This window comes from Hemitrygon akajei, chromosome 14 (genome assembly GCF_048418815.1).
Source record: "Hemitrygon akajei chromosome 14, sHemAka1.3, whole genome shotgun sequence".
NCBI classification, from domain to species: domain Eukaryota; kingdom Metazoa; phylum Chordata; class Chondrichthyes; order Myliobatiformes; family Dasyatidae; genus Hemitrygon; species Hemitrygon akajei.
The window spans coordinates 78,675,226-78,700,611 of record NC_133137.1 but is presented as its reverse complement, the minus strand read 5'-3'; the positions used below and the strand labels follow the sequence as shown (position 1 = coordinate 78,700,611).

Below are 25,386 nucleotides of genomic sequence, written 5' to 3'. Positions count from 1 at the left end.
GAGAGTGGGAAGGGGGCAGGGAGAGGGGAATCATGGTTGGGAAAAGGGGAAGGGAGAGGGGAAGGAACAGGAAGCACCAGAGAGTCATTCTGTAAAGATCAATAAGCCAATTGTTTGGAATCAAATGACCTTGCCTGGTGTCTGCACCTGCGCCACCCCCTCTGCCTCTGGCACTCCTTCTCTCCCACCTGTCACACACCCCTCCACGGTCGCCATTCCCAACGTCCTTTGATCTCCAGATTTACAGCCTCGCTCTCCGCTCCACGTTGACAAATACAGTACCGTGCAAAAGTCTTCGGCACCCGAGCTATACATATCTGCCTAAATCTTCCGCACAGTGCTACACATATCAGTGAACATGGTGAAGAAACTGGAGAGTACATTTAATCCTCCTACTCTGATACACTAACATAATCCTCTGTTTTATTGATCTCGCATGATATGGTATTGTGACCAGTCTCAAATACCTGCCAGCTTTACAGTCTGTGCCAGTGATGGGAGCAGTCAGGAGACAGTCAGTTAGGCAGCTCCTTTATTCGACACCTAAACCAGGATACCTTCTTCCAACCAGTTTCCATCAACCACTGATCGTAATGGTAGTTAATAGCGTCATTCCTGTGCCATTCATTTAGCCACGCCCACATGGGAGGAGTTCCCATACTGTACAAGCAGGGTTATCAATAAAGTTCAGTTGAATATCTTGCATGCTGGCATCCTGGTGTGCTCTGCCCACCCCTCAGTAATGAGCATAACTCTGATGGGATACAATCTGGGAGACCCAACTGTGAGTAAATCTGGGCCGTGGGATATACCCCTGAACAGAAAGCCCCCATATGCTCCCAAACCCAGATAAAAACTTAGCAACTACTTATTTTTAAATGTTGACCTAAACACTGCTACCTTGGGAGGGGGTTGGGGGGTCACCTCTTCCATAGAAGTCAATAGAAGTGAGGTCAGCTGAGATCATCGGGGTCTCTCTGCCCGCCATTACAGATTTTTACACCACACACTACATCCGCAAAGCAAACAGCATTATGAAGGACCCCATGCACCCCCCCCCCCCCATACAAATTCTTCTCCCTCCTGCCATCTGGGAAAAGGGGCCGGAGCATTCGGGCCCTCACAACCAGACTATGTAACAGTTTCTTCCCCCAAGCGATCAGACTCCTCAATACCCAGAGCCTGGACTGACACCAACTTACTGCCCTCTACTGTGCCTATTGTCTTGTTTATTATTTATTGTAATGCCTGCACTTTTTTGTGCACTTTATGCAGTCCTGGGTAGGTCTGTAGTCTACTGTAGTTTTGTGTTGTTTTTACGTAGTTCAGTGTAGTTTCTGTATTGTTTCATGTAGCACCATGGTCCTGAAAAAAAATTGTCTCATTTTTACTGTGTACTGTACCAGCAGTTATGGTTGAAATGACAATAAAAAGTGACTTGACTTGACTTGACTTGAAAAGACACAGGCAGAGTTTTAAAACAGCTGCTAGTTCACAATAGGCATTTCTTGGCTTAAGAGGAAGGACATACTCCTGGAATATATCATGTTCAATATATTTTTGCCAATCAAAAATGCTGAACAAAAAGTATTAGGAGCATTTTGCTACATTGCATTTCTCTTGTACAGATAATGACAGTCTGTTCATTATAATGAATCATAACTTTGTAAATCAAAAACACAAGAGATTCTGCAGATGGTGGAAATCTAGAACAACACATACAAAATGCAGGAGGAACTCAGCAGGTCAGTTAATCCTCTATGGAAATGAATAAGCAGTGGATGCTATTGGGCCGAGACTCTTCTTCAGGAGTGAAAAGGAAGGGGGAAGACGCCAGAATAAAAAGGTGAGGGGAAAGAGAAGGAGGATAGCGAGAAGTTGATAGGTGAAGCCAATTGGGTGGGAAAGGTAAAGGGATGGAGAAGGAATCTGATAGGAGAGCGGAAAGGACCAAGGGAGAAAGGGAAGAAGGAGGGACACTGGGAGAGGTGATACGCAGCTGAGGAGAAGAGGTAAGAGGCCAGAGTGGGAAATAGAAGCAGAAAGATGGGGGAGGGAAATTTCTTTTTAACCAGAAGAAACAAAAGGCATGTGTGTGCACTCCAAAGGGCTGATAGTATAATTGTGAAAATACACAAGAATATCCATTAATCAAGAAATTTCTGCATGTGTTGCCTTTTTGAGAGTCAAAGTGGAATTTATTGTCATCTGCACGTACATGCACACACAAGTGTAATGAAAAACTTCTTTTCAGCAGCATCACAGACACATAGCATCAGATAGGCAGCATTCACAGGAAAAAACTAAATAAGCATACAATACTATGCTGAAGTCTGAGGCACATTTACAGTATATAACTATGTGACCTTTTACTGCAGTAGTTTTTTGTGTTGCACTGTACTGCTGCCGCAAAAAAAAGACAAATGTCATGGCATATGTGAGTGATGATAAACCTGATTCTGATATGGGCCTCTGTTGTGGACTGAGAGTGGGAAGGGGGAAGGGAGAGGGGAATCATAGTTGGGAAAAGGGGAAGAGAGAGGGGAAGGAGTGGGAAGCACCAGAGAAACATTCTGTAACGATCAATAAACCAATTGTTTGGAATCAAATGCCCTTGCCTGGTGTCTCAGGGCTGGGTGTGTCTGCACCCACACCACCCCCACCAGCCTGTCTCTCCTTCTCTGCCACCTGTCCCAACTCCTCCCATGGCACTCCACTCCACATCGACAAATGCAGTACTGTTCAAAAGTCTTAGGTACCCTAGTTATATATATGTGCCTGACTTTTGCACAGTACTGTAAATTGTACACATTTTCTACAAGATAAAAACACAATTAGAACAAAAAGCAGGAAGTCTATTATAGGACAAAGTGGTCAGAATGTTGCTTAACTGTAGAGATGAGGGTACTACTGATTGGTTCAAGAACCAAATGGCTGAATATTGAACCTGATGGTGTGGTACTTTGGACCTCTCTACCTCTTGTCCAATGACAGCTACAAAAACATAGCATGGCCTGGGAGACAGGGATCTTTGATTAAAGATGTTGCCTTCTTGGGGGAGCACCTCGTGTAGATATAGGCAATGGTGGGGAGGGATATGTCCATGATATACTGGGCAGAGTCTATTACTCTCAGAGGGTTTGTGTGTTCCTACACATCTGAATTGTTGTACCTGTCCGTGATGGAACAGTACATCTGGAGAAGTTAGAGTACTGGGTGACAGACCAGATCCCCTCCATCTCCTAAGAAAGTAAAGATACTGGCACACCTTCCATGTGATTGCATCTATGTGTTGGGCCACTGAAGAAAAAATTATATCTATTTGCCTTTATCAAAAGGGAAATGTTTTACACTAACCAAGATGAAGCTGTACCAGAGCCGTGTTCTGCCTACACTAAACCATGGGTCAGAATGCTGGCGCGTGACAGAGAACAAATTTGCCAAGCTGTTTTCATTCCACACCATGCCTCTGTAAGATCCTCCATATTTTATGACAAGAAAAATCTCCAACCATGCTGTACTCCTTCAGTGTCATTAAGATGACATAGCCACAATCATCATGAGGAAATGTTGGAGATAGATTGGGCACGTGATGAGAGAGAGTCCAACTCCTTCTTGTCTTAAATGCAAGCGGTGTAATGGGCAGTAACTAATAGTTTTATGTATCAGAAAAAGAACCCAGAATATCTAAAATACTATAGATCTTCCTTTCCTGCCTCCAGACTAATGTATTCAAATTACGATTTGCGTTTCTGATTTAGGCATGCTCTATTTCATTGTATCTTATTGCACGTTCATCAAATACTTCCTGTTTATTAACAGAACCAGGCTCAGGAACAGTTACTACCCCTCAACCATCAGTCTCTCAAACAAAAGGGGGTAACTTCACTCAACTTCACTTGCCCCATCATTGAAATGTTCCCACGACCCATGGGCTGAATTTCAAGGACACATAATCTCCTGTCCTCAATATTTATTGTTTATTTATTTGTATTTCTGTTTCTTCCTTTTGCAATTCCACAGTTTGTTGTCTTCTTCACTCTGGTTGAACTTTCATTGATTCTGTTATAGTTACTATTCTATGGATGCCCACAAGGAAATGAGTATCAAGGTTGTATATGGTGACATGTATGTAGTTTGATAATAAAAATTTACTTTGAGCTTTGAGAAGCATTTTGGTGAGCCCCTTTAGGAGCAATAAAAGTAAAAGTAGTTCAGATATTAAATCATTTTGAAAAATGAAAAAAAATAACTGATGTGATTTATTTTTTTTATTTTCTATTTCTTCCAGATGTGTGGATAATAATCATAAATCAAGTGTAAAAGTATTATGTTTTCTTTTCTCTAGGTTATTGGGCTGTTGGATGTTTTTACACCGGATCTGTCTTTGGAGAAATTTCATGATCTGTAAGTTTTTAATTCTATAATTTATTTGGGAATAACAATATTATCTGTTGACAACACAATGTAGAAGAGGTAGATACACATGTATAATGAAGTTTCCTATACCAAAGACTAAACAGTGAGCTTCAGGTTATTAATGCCCAGGACAGCTGACATTTTCTAACCTTGACCAGTGTCACACAGGACTTCATTGTTAGACACAGTATTTTAAATCCATTGAAATGCAGCAAGCTTACATATATGTGGTGATGAGGTGGCAGAGGATTCGATCGTCTATGTCAGGGGTTCCCAACCTTTTATTAAGCCATGAAGCCTTGCCATTAATCAAGGGGTCCATTGACCACAAGTTGGGAACCCCTAATATGTAGCTTAATGTCAAAGTCCCTAGTTCCCTGTTTGTGCACATTGTCTTGATCTTAGTGAGAGTGGTAATTAAGGTATTACATTTGACCACAGCACCCTGAACTCATGAAATCCAACTTTTGAGTCTTATACTAGGGGAGACATTGAGAAGCAGGGAAGAGATGGTCAGATGGACCAGTCACACTTACTATCAAGCTTTACAAAGCAAAATTGTCACTTGGACAAATTGTAGAGGTAAATTCATTGGGGAGGAGCTATATCTACACCAAAGGAGGTGTCAGGCGCTCCTTCCCTCTGCTAGCCTGAAGGTCACCTGCTTAGACCCCCAGTCACGTGAAGCCATGGGAGCAGGTGGTGGACAGTCGTATGAGCAGCCGGTGCACATCACAAGTCCTGGTTATGCGACCACTGACACCAGGCAGGCAATCTCTGAAGAGTATTGATAATGGCCAGGGTCACCCGTCTTGTAAAGGCACTGTCCAGAAGGCAGTGGCAAACACCTGTGTAGAAGAAGTTGCCAAGAACAATCAATCATGGTCATGGAAAGACCATGATCGCCCATGTCATACAACATGGCACATAATGAACAAACAAATGGTTCCTAACAGTAAAGGCTGGAAGTCTACTAAACCAGATGCAGAAAAAAGTGTAAAATTATTGTGAAGACAATTCCACACCAAACTTTAAATTGTTTTAAATCAAGGAGAGTCAATGAAGTCATGTTTGTTTTAATTCAAAAACAATGGGACTGAAATCCTTTACTTACTTTACTGTTGGTAGAACAATGGAGTGGCATCAGTCATCTGCACTCCATTCAGTCCAGACCCCGCTGGAGTGGGTAGGGCCTGTGCAGAAATCTGGATGTGGGGCCAGGAACGTTGATGTACCATCAATAACTCTCGGAGAATGGAAGTGAACAATAGGCTTTTATTAACAGCAAAAGGGAGCACGACATCTCAAAGACTGAGGGAGGAGCAGTGCCCCAATCATTGCTTTATACAGGGGTCTGTGGGAGGAGCCACAGGAGCAGTCAGCAGAGGGGTGTGTCCAGACAGGTATACATAGTTTACCACAGAAGGTGGTGCTCAGTAATTGTTGCGGTCCCTGTCTCCAGGCACAGACAGGGCAAATTTTAGCAGGGCTGAGCTTATTAGGCAAAGTCATTATTTCCAAATCTGCAGGAGGTGTAAGTGTTGCACTTCTGTGGGGACAACCAGGGTAGGTCTTACATAGTGAATAGCAGATCTCTGAGGAGTGTGGTAGAACAAAGGGATTTGGGAGTACAGGTCCATAATTCATTGAAAGCTGCACCACAAGAAGATAGAGTCGCAAAGATAGCTTTTGGTAGATAGGATTTCATAAATTGAGTAGAGGAGATGGGATGTTACGTTGAAACTGTATAAGACATTGAGGCTAATTTGGAGCCTTGTCCTACAGGAACCTACCTACAGGAAAGATGTAAATAAGGTTGGAAGAGTACAAAAAAAAAATTTACAAGGATGTTGCTGGGTCTGGAGGACCTGAATTATAAAGAAAGACAGAATAGGTTAGGACTTTATTCCTTGGAAAGTAGAAGATTGAGAGGAGATTTGATAGAGGTATACAAAATTATGAGGGGTATAGATAGGGTAAATGCAAGCAGGCTTTTTGCATTGATGTTGGGGTTAAGAGGAACATGAGGGAAAACTTCTTTTCTTAGAGGGTTGTGAGAGTGTGGAACAAATTACTGGCACAAGCAAGCTTGATTTTGAAGTTTAAGGGAAGTTTGGATAGGTATGTTGATGGTGGGGGTATGGAGGGATATGGCCCCAGTGTAGGTCGATGGTAGTAGACAGTTTAAAGGGTTTGGCACAGACTAGATGGGTCAAAAGGCCTGTTTCTGTTCTATGACTCTATGACTAACTCTGTGGAAATGATCAGACTGGAAATCCCTCACTCAACCATCCCCTTTCGTTATTGTGGATCATTTGGGATAGATGGAAACCTGGGATGTGGCAGGTTCCAGAAATTACTGTCAGTTTCATCTTTGAAATCAGTTTTCACTGACAGCTTCGCCATTAAGTTAATTCCAAAGGTTTTCCACAATTTCTGAACCCTTGTGGACAAGTTTAGTTTATTTCGATTATTCTCTCCATCGTGTATTTAAAGTGAGCTTAGAAAAAGCAGTGGCACCAATATTTGTTGGAGGGATAGATTCTGCATCACGGTCTGGTATGGGGTGGGAGGGCTGGTGCACAGGATTGAAAGAAGCTTCAGAAAGTTGTGAACTCAGCTTCATTATGGGCACTAGACTCCATAGCATCCAGGACATCTTCAAAGGCCGATGCCTCAAAAAGGAGGCATCCATTATTAAGGACCCCCATCACCCAGGACATGACCTTTTCTCATTGCTATCATCAGGGAGGACGTACCTGAAGGCACACACTCAATGATTCTTAGCAATTTACTTGAAAACGTTTCATCACAACAGTGCGCTGTTGATTGTGGTGTGTCCTCTGAATGCTTGGCCTTTATATACTTCTCAGTCAGCTGATTGGATGTCACTTTGGAAACTCAGTTGTGATGTGGAGAGGAAGTCTCATCAATGATTGGTTGTGTGGCCAAATTTGTGTTCTGTGGTGTGGAATTTTGCCCGTGACAGCCCACAAATAGGATTGAGGTCTAGGTGTTTACTTACAGAATTGTTTGTGGAAAACCACGCTTCCAGGAATTCTCTTGCATGCTGCCTGTTCGTTCACTAGCTCCGTGACTTTCAGCGATGCCCAGTCGAATTATTACCTATATGTACATAAATGCTCACTGTATTTCATAGTTTTTTATTATTATGTATTGGAATGTACTGCTGATGCAAAAACTACAAATTTCATGGCATATGTTGGTGCTATAAAATCTGATTCCAACTCTGTCCCATCACTCTGTTGGACAGTGAATGTCTGGATATCCAGCGTGTTAAATTGCTCTGACTAATTAATGTGGTTGTGGTGGCCTTGGATTTCCTTGGTTCATGCCATTAATAACACTTAGACAATGCTGGAGGAACTCATCAGGTCAGGCAGCATTGAGGAGCCAGTGTTTCAGATTGGCCTGAAACATCAACTGTTCGGATGCTGCCTGACCTGCTGAGTTCCTTCAGCATTCTGTGCCTGCAGCTCCATATTTACACCATCATCAATTTCACTCGTATCAATAACGCTTACTCCACTTAGACACAGCTTAAGGACAATTTAATATTTATCATTAACTTTTGGGTGCTGGGGTGGAGATACGTCTCTTCCAAAGGAGGTGTAGGGTGCTCCTTCCCTCCGCCATCCTGCAGGTCACCCTTGGGCAAGGTGTAGCACCTGGTTATCCCTGCCCCACCCCTCCCGATCAGGGTCACGTGAAGCCTGGGGGGCAGGTGGTAGATGGTCTCTGAAGTCTCTGATAAAGGCACTGCCCAGAAGAATGCAATGGCAAACAATTTCTGTAGAAAAATTTGCCAAGTACAATCTAGGTCATGAGACTGTGATCGCCTGTGTCACACGACACGGCACATGACAAATGAATGAACATTAACTTTTGGCATTATTGCTTCTTCTTTTTGATGTTTACTTGACTGTTGATGTACAATACTGATCACATTTTGGAAATTTGCCTGCAAGGTCTGTTTTGGAATCCTTTTGCTCACGTTTGCAAAAGTTGTCAGTCGTGGCAGGCAGTGCATTTCATTCCGTTCATGGGAAAATTATAAAAATATAATCCCCATACAAAATTCCCAGAAAACAAACGTTTTCAAAAGTTCACGATATTAAACAATATTATGTGTATTTAAAAACTCAATTAACAAAGGCTATTTGATGTACTTATCAGGGGACCCAGGGGCAACTAATTCGTGCAGAGTGAGTACATAGATTGAGTTCCAGAGGAGGTGGTTGAGGAATGTACAGTGAGGAGTTTCATTGAGGGAGATATGGGGCTTTCAGGGATATGGGCTGAATGCAGAAATTGGAACAAGCTGCGTAGGCACTGTGTCAGCATGGACTTGTTGGGTCGTAGAACCAATATCTATATTGCGTTGCTCTACAATCCTTTGACTTACAGTACTAGGCAAAAACTTTGCAGACATTCGTATGTATATATGATACATAAGGTGCCTAAGACTTTTGCACAGTACTGTAGTGATTTTATGTATTGCACTGTACTGCTGCCACAAAAAAAAACAAATTTCATGACGTATGTGAGTGATGATAAACTTGATTCTGATCTGGGTCTCTATTGTGGACTGAGAGTGGAATGGGGGCAGGGAGAGGGGAATCGTGGTTGGGAAAAAGGGAAAGGAGAGAGTAGAGAGCGGGAAGCACCAGAGGGACATTCTGTAACGATCAATAAACCAATTGTTTGGAATCAAATGACCTTGCCTGGTGTCTCAGGGCTGGGTGTGTCTGCAACCTTGCCACTGCCCACCCTGGCACTCCTTCTCTGCCACCTGTTCCACACCCGTCCCGTGGCACTCCACCCTCGCCATTCCCAATATCCTTTGCGCCTGTCAAATTTACAAATTCACTCTCCATGCCACATTGACAAATACAGTATTGTACAAAGGTCTTAGGCACCCTAGCTATATATATGTAACCTTTTGGTAGCACCACACCCAAGCTATTGTATCCTGTTAGTCAAGGAATGACACACTTGCCTTGGAGCATTATGATGAAGGCTGATGAAACTGAATCCTAGAATGAGTGAGTTATCCTACGAGAAGTTACTGAGTAGGCTAGGCCTACATTCTCTAGAAGAATGGGAGTGTTGTAGCAGTGTGCTACACGCAGCGCTGAAATAACGACATGGAGTCGGTGAGCTGCAGTTGCAAAAGAGGTTTATTCAAACTTCGCGGCCTCGCTTTAAAGCCTTCCTGATCGGGGGCGTGTATTCACAGTCCCATCCCGCGCGCGGGCTTTTCCCCTTGCTGGTGAAGCAGGCTCGGCGCCCTCTTTGGGACCGGCCTCAATGCCGGCGTGCGCCACTCTGTGAGCCGGTTCGAGTGCGCTGGGAAGTGGGTCACCACAGTGTTTTCATTTCATTGAATAAAATTTGTAGGGGATTTGTTAGAGTAACTGCTGGTGGGTGAGCTCAGACATGGAGTTCATGGCTTCAGGATAAGGATTTGTCCATTTCACTCTGACAACTGTAATATTAAGAATTTTTGAACCAGCTTGGCTATTGAATACTCAGCTATTGAAGTGATGAGAGTTCCTGATCATCATCAGGGACCCCCACCACCCAGGACATGCTCTGTTCTTGTTGCTGCCATCAGGACAAAGGTACAGGAGTCTCAGGACTCACATGACCCAGGTTCAGGGACAGTTACTGCCGCTCAACCATCAGGCTGTTGAACCAAAGAGAGTAACTTCACCCAACTTCACTTGCCCCATCATTGCAATGTTCCCACAACCAATGGACTCACTTTCAAGGACTCTTCATCTCAAGAACTCAATATTATTTATTTGTTTGTTTGTTTGTAATTGCAGTTTGTTGTCTTCTGTAAACTGGTTGAACGCCCAACTGGGCAGACTTCCACTGATTCTGCTGTGGTTATTTTTCTATCATGAATTTGTTGAGTATGCTCACAAGAAAATGAACCTTGGTGTTGTATACGGTGACATGTGTACTGTGACAGTAAATTTACTTTGAACTTTGAACATGATTGAAGGACACCTTCAAATGACAATGCCTCAAAAAGGCGGCATCCATCATTAAGGTCCCCCATCACCTGGGACATACCCTCTTCTAATTGCTACCATCAAGGTGGTGGTACAGGAGTCTGAAGACACACACTCAACAATTCAGGAACAGCTTCTTCCCCCTCTGACATCGGATTTCTGAATGGACATTGAACCCAAGTAGACTACCTCAATATACATTTTCCCCATGTTTTTTGCACTACTTATTTGATTTAATCTACTTTTTTATATATACTTATTGTAATGTATAGTTTTTATTATTATATATTACAGCGTACTGCTGCCATAAAACAACAGATTTCATGACATACAGAATGCCAGTGGTATTGAACCTGCTTCTGATTCTGATTGGTTATGTACAAGGTTAAGAAGGACAGGTTTCTGAACTCATGGTGAATTCAGTTGTACAGAAACTGAACAGCAAAAGAATTAATGTGACAGTTGAATGGCAGAGCTGCTTAACTGGCATCATGGCTTATCCCTTTTCCTATTTCTAATGTTCCCAGAGCAGCTGGGGTTTGAGAGGTCAGACAGTATGATTTGTGAGTAGCACATTATGTTAACATTATCACTTTATCTTTGAACATAATATCCTTTGGTTCAGCAATAGTTCCTTTATAAACCACAACAGAGCTCTTTCAAGGTTCTCACATAATTTGTTAACAAAATTTAACTGATAATCTCAGTAGCTTTTTCTGTGCCAAGTTCTAGGCGTTACTTAATATCACCAATATTGCTTAATAGACCAATATTGCATCTCAATATCACCAAGACCAAGGAGATGGTGGTGGACTTTAGGAGATCTAGGCCTCATATGGAGCCAGTGATCATTAATGGAGAATGTGTGGAGCAGGTTAAGACCCACAAGTATCTGGGAGTACAGTTAGACGAGAAGCTAGACTGGACTGCCAACACAGATGCCTTGTGCAGGAAGGCACAGAGTCGACTGAACTTCCTTAGAAGGTTGGTGTCATTCAATGTCTGTAGTGAGATGCTGAAGATGTTCTATAGGTCAGTTGTGGAGAGCGCCCTCTTCTTTGTGGTGGCGTGTTGGGGAGGAAGCATTAAGAAGAGGGACGCCTCACGTCTTAATAAGCTGGTAAGGAAGGCGGGCGGGCTCTGTCGTGGGCAAAGTACTGGAGAGTTTAACATCGGTAGCTGAGCGAAGGGCGCTGAGTAGGCTACGGTCAATTATGGATAACTCTGAACATCCTCTACATAGCACCATCCAGAGACAGAGAAGCAGTTTCAGCGACAGGTTACTATCGATGCAATGCTCCTCAGACAGGATGAAGAGGTCAATACTCCCCATTAGGCTTTACAATTCTACCGCCAGGACTTAAGAACTTTTTAAAAGCTATTATTAATGCTTTTTGAGATAGTGATTTAGATGCATATCATATTTTTTTTACTGAGTTAAGTATTGTATGTAATTAGTTTTGCTACAACAAGTGTATGGGACATTGGAAAAAAGTTGAATTTCCCCATGGGGATGAATAAAGTATCTATCTATCTATCTATCTATCTATCTATCTATCTTTGCTGTTACAACCCAATTGGAGGCGATTCAACCATTTGGCAAAACAATCCCATCTAACTGCCTCCTCTTTTCCTTTCTCCCAAGGTCCACTTTCCTCTCCTATCAGCCCTTCACCTTCCCCACCCATCTGGCTTCACTCATCACCTTCTAGTTTTCCTCCTTCCCATCTCCACCCCCCCATCTTTTTTATTCTAGCTTCTTCCCCTTTCCTTTCCAGTCCTGAAGAAGGATCTTGTCCTAAAATGTCATCTGTTTTTTCTTTTCCATAGATGCTGCCTGACCTGCTGAGTTCTTCCAGCATTTTGTGTGTGTTACTTGGATTTCCAGCATCTGCAGAATTTCTTGCGCTTATCAGTGCTTTTTCCCCCTGTTGTTTCTGTGCATTCCTGTCACCTATTCTTTTTCTTTTCTTTCTTTTTAAATGTTTTTATTAATTTTTAAACACCTATTCTCTCTCATATGACCATCAAACCCTACTTCCTCCATGTCTTTGATTCGTTTACCACTTTTTTTTTCAATAACACAGTTCTAAAAATTCCTGCAGAACCTGAGATTGGTTAGCATCAGTTCATTAGTGGGCTCTGTTGTGTAACACTGCTGTCTTTTGGAGACAGCAGCTATGAGAGGTCAAACTTCCCATGATGTTGTCACTGGCTTCCTAGCTCTAATACAGTCAAATGATTCTACAGACTGTGGGGGGTGGTTGCGATGTAACTCTACCATGAGCACCAAGATAGCATAGCAGATAGTGCAACGCGATTACAGCTCAGGACGATGAAGTTTGGAGTTCAGTCCTGCCGTCCTCTGTAAGAAGTCTATATGTCTGAGGTCGTGGTCCATGTAGGTTCCAATGACATTGGCAGGAAGAGTGATGAAGTTCTGCAATGTGAGTTCAGGGAGTTAGGTGCTAATTTAAAGGACAGGACCTCCAGGGTTGTGATCTCAGGAATTCTACCAGTGCCACATGCTAATGAGATCAGAAATAGGAAGATCATTCAGTTTAACATGTGGCACATGTGGCTAAGCAGTTGGTGCAGGAGGGAGGGCATCAGATTTTTGGATCATTGGGCTCTCTTCCAGGGGAGGTGGGACCTGTACAGAAGAGATGGTTTGCACCTGAACTGAAGGGGGATTAATATCCTAACAGCAAGGTTTTATAGTACTGCAAGTGTGTGGAGGATGGGGGGGTTAAATTTGAGTTGCAGCAGGATGAGTGTCAGAACAGATAGTGGAGAGATTGTGGAGACAGAGATTGTTACGATTTCAGACAAAGTCAGTTATCAAAAGGTTGAGCATGGTGTGACTAGTGTCCTGAGCTGCGTATAGTTCAGTGTTAAATGAGCTCAAGGCATGGATCAACGCCTGGAATTATGATAATGTAGCCATTGGTGAGACTTGGATGCAGGAGGGGCAGGACTGGCAGCTCAGTATTGTGGGGTTCCATTGTTTTAGATGTGACAGAGTGGGAAGAATTAAAGGGGGAGGGGTGGTGTTACAAGTCAGGGGAAATGTCACGGCAGTGCTCAGTCAGGGCAGACTGGAGAACTCGATTAGTGAGGTTTTCTGGGTGGAAATGCAGAATAAGAAAGGTATGACTACATTAATGAGGGTATATTACAGACCTTATCAAACATAAGGTTGATATAGTGGGTGATTTTAAATTTCCATATATTGATTGGGACTTCCATACTATAAATGGACTAGATGGGATAGAGTTTGTCAAATATTTTCAAGATAGTTTCCTTTATCAGTACGTGAAGTCCTAACGAGAGAGTGTGTTCACCTGCCAGCACTTACTCTGACAAATCCCCTATGAATTTTATTCAATGAAATGAAAACACTCTCACTGCTACAGAACGTAGGCCCGGCCTACTCAGTATCTTCTCATAGGATAACTCACTCATCCTAAGATTCAGTTTCATCAAGCTTCATCATAATGGAGCATTACGATGAGTGTGCAGTACTTGTTCTCCTATTAGGGAGTGAGACGGGGCAGATGACCGAAGTTTATGTAGGGGAACACTTCGCATCTAGTGATCATAATGCCGCTAGTTTCAAAGTAAATATGGAAAAGGATAGGTCTGGTCCATGGGTTGAGATTCTAAATTGGAGAGAGGCCAGTTTTAATGGTATCAGACAGGATCTGGCAAGTGTGGACTGCGACAGGCTGTTTACTGACAAAGGTGTACTTTGTACATGAGAGGCCTTCAAAGGTGAAATCTTGAGAGTACTAAGCTTGTATGTGCCTGTCGGAATAAAAGGTAAACATAACAGGTTTAGGGAACCTTGGATTTCAAGAGATATTGAGAGTGTGGAACAACCTGCCAGTGCAAGTGGTGCTTGCGAGCTCGATTTCAACATTTAAGAGAAGTTCGGATGGGGAGGGGTGTAGCGGGCTATGATCTCCATGCAGGTTGATGGGACCAAGCATCTTAAATGGGTCAGCATGGGCTAGGTGGGCTGAAGGGCCTGTTTCTAGCATTTTCGATAACTCTTTGTCCTTCCCATGGAATGTGTGTCTTTCTTCCAGGTGCTCCAGTTTCCTTCCACCAAGTAGGTGGTTACCAAGTAGGTTAATTGGTCATTGCAGGTTGTCCTGTGATTAGGTTAGCGTTAAGTCGGGGTTGTCAGAGATTGGTGGGAAAGCAGGGCTTGACAAGCCGGTAGGGCCTACGCAACACTGTAATCCTAAATAAATACATTTTCCGACCGAGTAGTACTAAAAGGAGGAAGGGAATAAACAGATTATTTCAGACCAATAAACCTGATGCCAACAGTGGGGAAGATATCAGAATCTATTATTAAAAATGCAATAACAGATCTCTTTGGGGAAGCACCAGCAGAACTTGACAAAGTCAGCATGAGTTTACGAAAAAAGATCATACTTATTTTAAGAATGTAACAAGCAGAAGAGATAAGGAGGAAACAGGGAACATGGTGTCCTTAGACTTTCTAAAGGCTGTCAAGACTTTAGTGAACCGATAGAAACATAGAAAATCTATGGCACAAAACAGGCTCTTCAGCCCACAAAGCTGTGCCGAACATGTCCTTACCTTAGAAATTACCTAGGATTACCCACAGCTCTTTATTTTTCTGAGCTCCATGTACCTGTCCAGGAGACTCTTAAAAGACCCTATTGTATCCGCCTCCACCACCGTCGCTGGCAGCCCATTCCACGCACTCGCCACTCTCTGCGTAAAAAACTTACCCCTGACATCTCTTCTGTACCTACATCCAAGCACCATAAAACTGTGCCCTCTCATGCTAGCCATTTCAGCCCTGGAAAATAGCCTCTGACTATCCACATGATCAATGCCTCTCATCATCTTATACACCTCTATCAGGTCACCTCTCATCCTCCGTCGCTCCAAGGAGAAAAGGCCGAGTTCACTCAACCTATTCTCATAAGGCATGCTTCCCAATCCAGGCAACATCCTTGTAAATTGCACCCTTTCTGTGGTTTCCTCATCCTTCCTGTAGTGAGGCAACCAGAACTAAGCACAGTTCTCCAATTGGGATCTGACCAGGGTCCTATATAGCTGTAACATTACCTCTCAACTCCTAAACTCAGTCCTACGATTGATGAAGGCCAATGCACCATATGCTTTATTAACCACAGAGTCAACCTGTGCAGCAGCTTTGAGTGTCCTATTGACTCAGACCCCAAGATCCCTCTGATCCTCCACACTGCCAAGTCTTACCATTATACGATATTCTGTCATCATATTTGACCTATCAAAATGAACCACCTCACATTTATCTGGGTTGAACTCCATCTGCCACTTCTCAGCCCAGTTTTGCACCCTATCAATGTCCCGCTGTAACCTCTGACAGCCCTCCACACTATCCACAACACCTCCAACCTTTGTGTCATCAGTAAATTTACTAACCCATCCCTCCACTTCCTCATCCAGGTCATTTATAAAAATCACGAAGAGTAGGGGTCCCAGAACAGATCCCTGAAGCACACCAGTGGTGACTGACCTCCATGCAGAATATGACCCATCTACAACCACTCTTTTCCTTCTGTGGGCAAGCCTGTTCTGGATCCACAAAGCAATGTCCCTTTGGATCCCATGCCTCCTTACTTTCTCAATAAACCTACATCGGGTACCTTGTCAAATGCCTTGCTGAAATCCATATACACTACATCTACTGTTCTACCTTCATCAATGTGTTTAGTCAAATCCTCAAAAAATTCAATCAGGCTCGTAAGGCACAACCTGCCTTTCACAAAGCCATGCCGACTATTCCTAATCATATTATGCCTCTCCAAATGTTCATAAATCCTGCCTCTCAGGATCTTCTCCATCAACTTACCAACCACTGAAGTAAGACTCACTGGTCTATTATTTCCTGGGCTATCTCTACTCCCTTTCTTGAATAAGGGTACAACATCTGCAACCCTCCAGTCCCCCAGAACCTCTCCCGTCCCCATTGATGATGCAAAGATCATTGCCAGAGGCTCAGCAATCTCCTCCCTCTCCTTCCACAGTAGCTTGGGGTACATCTCGTCCAGTCCCGGTGACTTACCCAACTTGATGCTTTCCAAAAGCTCCAGCTCATCCTCTTTCTTAATAACTACATGCTCAAACTTTTCAGTCCACTGTAAGTCATCCTTTTCTGCAGTGAATACTGAAGCAAAGTACTCATTAAATACCTCTGCTATCTCCTCCGGATCCATACACACTTTTCCACTGTCACACTTGACTGGTCCTTTTCTCTGACATCTTATCCTCTTGCTCTTCACATACTTGTAGAATGCCTTGGGGTTTTCCTTAATCCTGTCTGCCAAAGCCTTCTCATGGCCCCTTCTGGCTCTCATAATTTCTTTCTTAAACTCCTTCCTGCTAGCCTTATAATCTTCTAGATCTCTATCATTACCTAGTTTTTTGAACCTTTTGTAAGCTCTTCTTTTCTTCTTGACTAGATTTACAACAGCCTTTGTACACCACAGTTCCTATACCCTACCATCCTTTCCCTGTCTCATTGGAATGTACCTATGCAGAACTTCATGCAAATATTCCCTGAACATTTGCCACATTTCTTCTGTACATTTCCACGAGAACATCTGTTCTCAATTTATGCTTCCAAGTTCCTGCCTGATAGCCTCATATTTCCCCCTACTCCAATTAAACGCCTTCCTAACTTGTCTGTTCCTATCCCTCTCCAATGCTATGGTAAAGAAGATAGAATTGTGATCACTATCTCCAAAATGCTCTTCCACTGAGTGATCTGATACCCACCCAGGTTCATTTCCCAATACCAGATCAAGTACAGCCTCTCCTCTCATTGGCTTATCTACATATTGTGTCAAGAAACCTTCTTGAACACACCTAACAAACTCCACCCCATCTATACCCCTCACTCTAGGGACATGCCAATCGATATTTAGGAAATTAAAACCTCCCACCATGACAACCCTGCTATTATTACACCTTTCCAGAATCTGTCTCCCTATCTGCTCCTTGATGTCCCTCTTACTATTGGATGGTGTATAAAAACACCCAGTAGAGTTATTGACCCTTTCCTGTTCCTAACTTCCACCCAGAGAGACTCCGTAGACAATCTCTCCATGTCTTCCTCCTTTTCTGCAGCCGTGACACTATCTCTGATCAACAGTGCCAAGCCCCCACCTCTTTTGCCTCCCTCGCTGTCCTTTCTGAAACATCTAAAGCCTGGCTCTTGAAGTAACCATTCTTGCCCCTGAGTTGTCCAAGTCTTTGTAATGGCCACAACATCATATCTCCAAGTACTGATCCACGCTCTAAGCTCGTCCGCTTTGTTCATAGTACTCCTTGTGTTAAAATAGACATATCTCAAACCATCAGTCTGAGCACATCCCTTCTCTATCACCTGCCTATCCTCCCTCTCACACTGTCTACAAGCTTTCTCTATTTGTGAGCCAACTGCCTCTTCCTCTGTCTCTTCAGTTTGGTTCTCAACCCCGCCCGCAGCAATCCTACGGTAGTTTAAACTCTCCCCAATAGACTTAGCAAACCTCCCCGCCAGGATATTGGTCCCCCTGGGATTCAAATGCAACCCGTCCTTTTTGTACAGGTCACACCTGCCCCAAAAGAGGTCCCAATGATCCAGAAATCTGAATCCCTGCCCCCTGCTCCAATCCCTCAGCCACGCATTTATCCTCCGCCTCGCTCTATTCCTATACTCACTGTCAGACAGTACATAGACAGTACTCCCGAGATGACTACCCTTGTGGTCCTGTTTCTCAACTTCCTTCCTAATTCCCTGTAGTCTGCTTTCAGGACCTCCTCCCTTTTCCTGCCTATGTTGTTGGTACCAGTATGTACCACGACCTCTGGCTGTTCTCTTTTCCACTTCAGAATATCGTGGACACGATCAGAAACATCCCAGACGGACCCTGGCACCTGGGAGGCAAACTACCATCTGTGCTTCTTTGCTGCACGAAACTGTTCAAAATAATTTTATTATCTAAGGATGTATATGATACCAACTACAGTGAATTCCGGTTAATTGGGATATTGGTTAATTGGGGCAGCTGTTTATTTGTGACAACACTTAAAGAATTAATTAAAAAAATAATTGAGAAAATAGCTGGGATTCCCTTAATTTATTTGGGACACTATGTCCCTTAATTGGGACAGGAGACTTTTGCCGTGCAGGTTCTAAGTAGCGTCAGTTGCGCACCTGTGTGTGACCATTAGATGCTACACCATGCTTAGAACGATTAGTTTTTAAATAGCGTCTCTTGAGTGTCTTTCTGTTCAGAAAGCAGTGATTTTTGTCACTGATAGCTGGTGAGAAGTAAGCAGTAGGATAATGCAGAACCGTTTTGCTCACCACGGTTTCAAGCATTCAGGTTTGGAGATTCCAGAAATGGCCCTGAGTGAAAATGAAACAATTTCACTGCTTCAACAAGTTAGGAGCTAAGAAGGTATTGACAATCATCTTGAATGTTACAATGAAAATAAAGATTTGGAGGCTGCAATCATCTAAAGCATTATATTTATTCCAGCAGTCTATTATTTTCACCAGGTGTCTGTGCTGATTTAGTTAATTTAAGATCACGGCAGATGAATTCCTCTGTTGATAACAATTGAGATCGAATGCACAGTTTATAGTACAGAAGCAGTGTTGGTGGTGTTCTAATTTGGTCTGTATTTCATTTAGATATATAATTCGTTACTCAGTTAAATGGTAGTTTGTCTCTTTTATACCTTTTAACTATTTCTATGAAACTTTGGCTAATTGGGACGCTGCTTAATTGGGCCAAAATGTACTGGTCCAGATGTACCCCAATTAACCAGAATCCACTGTATTACCCTGAGATTTCATGTTCTTGCAGGTATTTACAGGGGAGAAAAAGAAATACAATAGAATTTACAAATACTGTACAGACTGAGAAAGAACTACTGTGCACAAGAAGGCAAACTGAAAATAAAAATTAAGACTGAGAACATGAGTTGTAAGGAATCTTTGAAAATGAGTTTGTGGGTCGTAGAATCAGTTCAGAGTCGTGGTGAATGAAGGTATTGACACCAGTTCAGGAACCTGATGTTTCTGGGTTCTTGAACCTGGTGGTGTGGGATGTAAGGCTTCTAAACCTCCTGCCTAATGGTAGTAGAGAATGGGGTCCTTTTCCAGCCACAGTCAGTCATGGGTGGTGTGCTGCAGGGGCTACCATTATGTGTCAGTGATTTGCTCAATGTAACATCTCCAAGTTTGAACACAACACAAAGACCAGAAGGAGGATGAAAAGAGACTCCAATGACATGTTGGGTAAGTGGAGAAATCCATGGCTTTAGCTGTTTAGCATGGGTAAATGTGAGGTTATTCACATCAGTTATTAAAAGAGAAAGATTATTACCTGAATTTTGGGTGGTGGGGGTTGAGATATGTCTCTACTAAAGGAGGTGTAAGGCACTCCTTCCCTCCGCTAGCCTGGCAGACAATCATTGAAGAGTTTTGATAATGGGTGGGGTTGTACAGGCACTGCCCAGAAGCTGGCAATGGCAAACCACAACTGCAGAAAAACTTGCCAAGAGCAGTCATGATCACTCCCTGTAGCAGACAGTAACATGATCCACACCAAGTCCAACTGCTCCAGCTCCCCCGCCAACGAGCAGCTCGCTGATGGGGTAGACCCGCTTTGAGTCTGCTCATTAACAAATTGTACTTTAGTGAAGTATGAGCAGTACTTTTTGATGGCAATTTGTATATTGGCCTATTAAGGGTAACACTTTGGGCACATGAGCGGCTGGTGCATATCACAAGTCCTGGTTATGCGACCACTGACAATCTCTGAAGAGTATTGACAATGGCCGGGGTCACCCGTCTTGTAAAGACATTGCCCAGAAGAAGGCAATGGCAAACCACTTCAGTAGAAAAATTTGCCAAGAACAGTCATGAAAAGACCACGATCACCCACGTCATACAATACTGCACATAATGATGATAACTTAGGCAGTGAGAAGTAAAAACTGAGGAAGACCGTAAGATAGTGGAGCAGAGTTAGGTCATACATCTTATTGAGTCTGCTCCGCCATTTGATCATGGCTGATCCAGAGAATATGAACAGACTCATTCCTGAGGTGTGTCGAGCTGTGTCCACAACTCTCTATAGTTTCTTATGGCCTGTTGCAGAAAAGCTACCATTCCAATCTGATATGCATCCAGATATTTTAGAACAGCCATTACCCCTCAACCATCATGTCTTCAACCAGCAGGGATAACTTCACCTGCCCATCACTGGTCTATTCCCATTGAACTGGACTTACTTTCAAGGACTCTTCATCTCATGTTCTCCATATTTATTGCTTATTTGTTTATTATTATTTCTTTTTTTCCTCTTTTTGTATTTTCAGTTTGTTGTTTTCTTTTATGCACATTGGTTGCTTGACAGCTGTGGCAGGGTTTGATTACCTCTTACGAAGCGAAATCAAGTGACATAGGTGACAACAGAACTTCACTTTCAGATAAACTCAATGCCTTCGACCGTCAAAGCATGGAGGAAACGTCTGAACTCCCACAGCCCCTGATGACCCTGTGATTTCAGTCTCTGAGGCCCACATGAGAGTATCATTCAGGAGGGTGAGCCCACAGAAAGCATCCAACCCAATTGGGTACCTGGCCGACTACTAAAGACCTGTGCTGATCAACTGGCTGGAGTGCTCACTGAGATCTTTAACCTCTCTCTTTGGCAGTGTGTGGTACCCACCTGCGTCAAGCGATTTCAATTATACCGGTGCCCAAGAAGAACGTGTTAATATGCTCCAATGACTATTATCCAATTGCACTTACGTCCGCAGTGATGAAGTGTTTTGAGAGGTTGTTGATGAACCAAATCAACTCTTGGCTGAGAAGTGACTTGGATCCACTCCAATTTGCCTACTGGCACAACAGGTCCACAGCAAATGCCATCTCATTGGCTCTTCATTCAACCATGGAACATCAGGACAGCAAAGGTGTATACATCAGGGTGTTCTTTATCAACTACAGCTTGGCATTCAATACCATGTTCCGCTCAAAACTAATCAATAAGCTTCAAGAATTTGACCTCAAGAACACCTTGCACAATTGGATCCTCAGTTTCCTCACTTGTAGACCCCAGTCAGTTCAGATTGGCAACAACATCTCCACAATCTCCATCAGCACAGGTGCACCACGAGGCTGCTTTACTCACTTTACACTTATGACTGTGTGGCTAAGCACAGCTCCACTGCCATAATTAAGTTTGCAGACAACAGCATTGTCGTAGGTCGAATCAAAGGTAGTGATGAATCAACAAAATATGAGGTAGATTGAAAATCTGTTTGAATGGTGCCACAGCAACAACCTCTCACTCAATGTCAGTTAAGACCAAGGAGCTGATTATTGACTTCAGGAGGAGGAAACCAGGGGTCCATGGGCCAGTCCTTCTCAGAGAATCAGAAGTGGAAAGGGTCAGCAACTTTAAATTCTTCAGTGTTTTTTTTTTCAGAGGACCTGTCCTGGGCCCAGTACTATAGAAGCATGGCATTGCCTCTACTTTCTTAGAAGTTTGTGAAGATTCGATGTGACATCTAAAACTTTGTGACAAACTTCCATAGAGGTGTGGTGCAGAGTACATTGACCGGTTGTATCACAGCCAAGCACCAATGCCCTTGAACAGAAAATCCTACAAAAAGTAGTCGATTATGACCCAGTCCATTACAGGTAAAGTGCTCCCCACCATTGAGCACATTCTACATGGAACGTTGTTGCAGGAAAGCAGCATCCATCATCAAAATCCCCCACCGTTCTGGTCATGCTCTCTTCTTGCTGCTGCCATCAGTACTCAGGACTTACACCACCAGGTTCAGGAACAGTTAATACCGCTCAACCATCCTGGCTCTTGAACCAGAGGGGATAACTTCACTTACCCCATCATTGAACTGCTCCCACAATCTATGGACTCACTTTCAAGGACTCTTCATCACATGCTCTCGATATTTATTGCTTTTTTTATTTATTGTTATAATTATTTTTCTTTTTGTATTTGTACAGTTTGTTGTCTTTTGTACACCGGTCGTCTGCCCTGTTGGTGCGGACTTTCATTGATTCTATTATGGTTATTGGATTTATTGAGTATGCCTGCAAGAAATTGAATCTCAGTATGGTGACATATTTGTACTTTGATAATAAATTTACCTTGAACTTTGAACTTTGAGATAGGATACTTTCCTATTTTGGAAGATTTGTTAAGGGTTGATGTGAACATTCAAAAGGATTTAAAGGTTTATTTATTATCAAATTATACAACTCTGAGATCTTTCTTCTCCAGATAGCCATGAAACCAAGAAAAAAACAACGGCAACACAGTCATCAACTCCCAACACCCCATCCCCACCCCCGTACAAAACACAACAAGAACGTCGGCACCAAAATACCCCTCTCCTGCACAAAAAAAGAACAAAAATGTGACAAGAACATCGACCCCCTGACTCCCCTCCCCCACACAAAACATCACAAGAACATCGACACCCACCCCCACAAATCCCCCTCCCATGCACAGGAAAAAAAAACAAGAAAGAACAGGCGAAAAGTACAGAATATAAAAAAATGATTAGACTGAAAAAAAGTCCATAGACTATAGTCCAATCCATATCTATATCCAAAATGCAGGAAAAAAATTGGTTAGGTATATGGACAGGAAAGGAATGGAGGGTTATGGGCTGAGTGCAAGTAGGTGGGACTAGGTGAGAGTAAGCGTTCGGCACGGACTAGAAGGGCCGAGATGGCCTGTTTCCGTGCTGTAATTGTTATATGGTTATAAAACCTCGGTAACATCCTCCTGGCACAGTGGCAGGCCTGCCAAATTTCTTGAGCCTCTTGAGGAGGTAGAGGTGTCGGTGAGCTTTCTTGACCATGAAATCCATGTAGAACACAGGCCATAGGTGATGTTCGCTCCCAGGAATTTGCAGCTGTCAACCCTCAAGCTAAACACAGTTGATGTAGACGGAATCATGCACACTGTCCGTACTGTTCCACCCTTCCTGAAATCAATGGCCGGCTCTCTGTTTTGCTGACATTGAGGTTGTTGTCATGACACTATGTTGCTAGGCTCTCTAACTTCATTCCTGGCTCACCTTTATTTGAGATGCAACCCAATACCTCAAAAAAAACGTTACTGCTAAATGAAAGCAACTTGTATAATTTTGAGGCTTCCATTGGTCGGGGCTGAGCATGGATATTATGTCCCAGCTGCTGTCCACGTGACAAGCAAGCCGCTACACAAGCCTGGGGACATCAGATTTCTGAATGGACATTGAACCCTTGAATGCTACCTCACTACTTTTTTAATTTTTGCACTACTAATTTAACTATTTTATATATATATATATATATATACATACTTAACTGTAATTCACGTTTTTCCTGTAATATTACGTATTGCATTATACTGCTGCCGCATAAACAACAAATTTTACGAATTTGCCTGTGATATTAAACCTGCTTCTGATTCTGACTATGCAAGCTGTCGCCCATATAGCAGTCTCCCCCCTCCACTCAACTGATGGTTCCAAAGGAACGGCAGAGAACTATGTATACAATTTGGGACCAATCGTGTCACAGAAGTTGCTAGTCAGCGTTGAACTCAACGTTGGACTACTTTAGGGACTCCAGCTCCAGATCTTTCCTTGGTCTTTACTCCTGAAGCCTTCCCCATGAGTGAGTATAGCTGTAAGGCAGCGGAGGTTTGAGATCAGAGATTTCCTTCTCCGAGAAGACCTGCCAACTGTGCCTGGTGTGTCCCATCTGCCCGAAGCGGTTGTTTTTAAGTTACCAGAATCCCGTCATTTCCCCTTCTCCTGTCAGTAGAAATGGTTCCACTGGGTTTAGTAGCTAAGCCACACGTGAAGCCCAGGAGCTGGACTTAGTTGTCAGAGGCTATTTGAGACACATGCTATTGGGAGCATTTAATAGACAGTGGGAGCTTATCCACAATAACTCCCCTGGCTATAACAATCTTAAGGAACCTGGATAATTTTGCATAATTTTGCATATTTGTGAACATGCAAGATCTTATCTAGCTGCACTGAGCAAATTATTTAACTCATGCAAATTTGACTTTTTTGTTCACTCATACCAAGTTTCCATTAAGAAATAGATTTATAAATACATGTGGAATTGGCCCTACGGCCTTTCGAGCCACACTGTGCCGCACCCCCCAACAAACCAGTTAACCCTAACCCAATCACAGGACGATCTTCAATGGCCAATTAACCTACCCAGTAGGTCTTTGGACTGTGAGAGGAAACCGGAGCATCGGAGAACACCACGCATTCCACAGGGAGGACGAATTGAGACTGACAATGGGACTGAACTCTGGACTCTGACGCCTTGAGCAGGAATAGCGTGGCACTAACCGCTACACCATCATGGCGCCAAGTTTCAATCAAAATAATTCCTACAGCCTTATGCCTTATAATTTAAATTGGCCCTTAGAATGTAAATGATTCACTACCTCCGGGTGACGCCCAGCATTAATGGAGGAAAGTCTTTGGAGGGTTTAAGATTCAAGATTCATTTATTATCAACGAATGCATAAATTATACAAGCTTGAGATTTGTCTGCTCACAGCCACAAAGCAAAAAGCTCAAAAGAACCCAATTAGAGAAAAAAAGAATAACAATAAAAATAAAGGACCAACAGTCGATGCTCAAGACAAAGAAAAATAAATAAAGGATCATGCAAACAATTGAAATGAACAACAACACTCTGAACCAAAGCTTAATCTTCAGATCCAAACACTGAAGCAGCCCAGAGTAGGCCGAAAGCCTCGCTAATCAGTTCATCATATTAATGGGCATGGAGCGCAGCAGCCAGGGCGGTCTTCGTAGCCCCTGCGCCATGGAGATG

At 43.1% G+C, this 25,386-nt stretch overlaps 1 protein-coding gene across 3 annotated transcripts in view; it reads left to right on the top strand.

Annotated features, from left to right (window-relative positions):
* mapk12a (mitogen-activated protein kinase 12a) overlaps positions 1-25,386 on the top strand; it is a 122,118-nt gene that overhangs the window by 26,866 nt on the left and 69,866 nt on the right. For all 3 annotated transcript variants that reach the window (XM_073066411.1, XM_073066410.1, XM_073066412.1), the window contains exon 3: positions 4,349-4,407. In XM_073066411.1, coding sequence (XP_072922512.1) covers positions 4,349-4,407 — 59 coding nt within the window. The remainder of the gene's footprint in view (positions 1-4,348; positions 4,408-25,386) is intronic.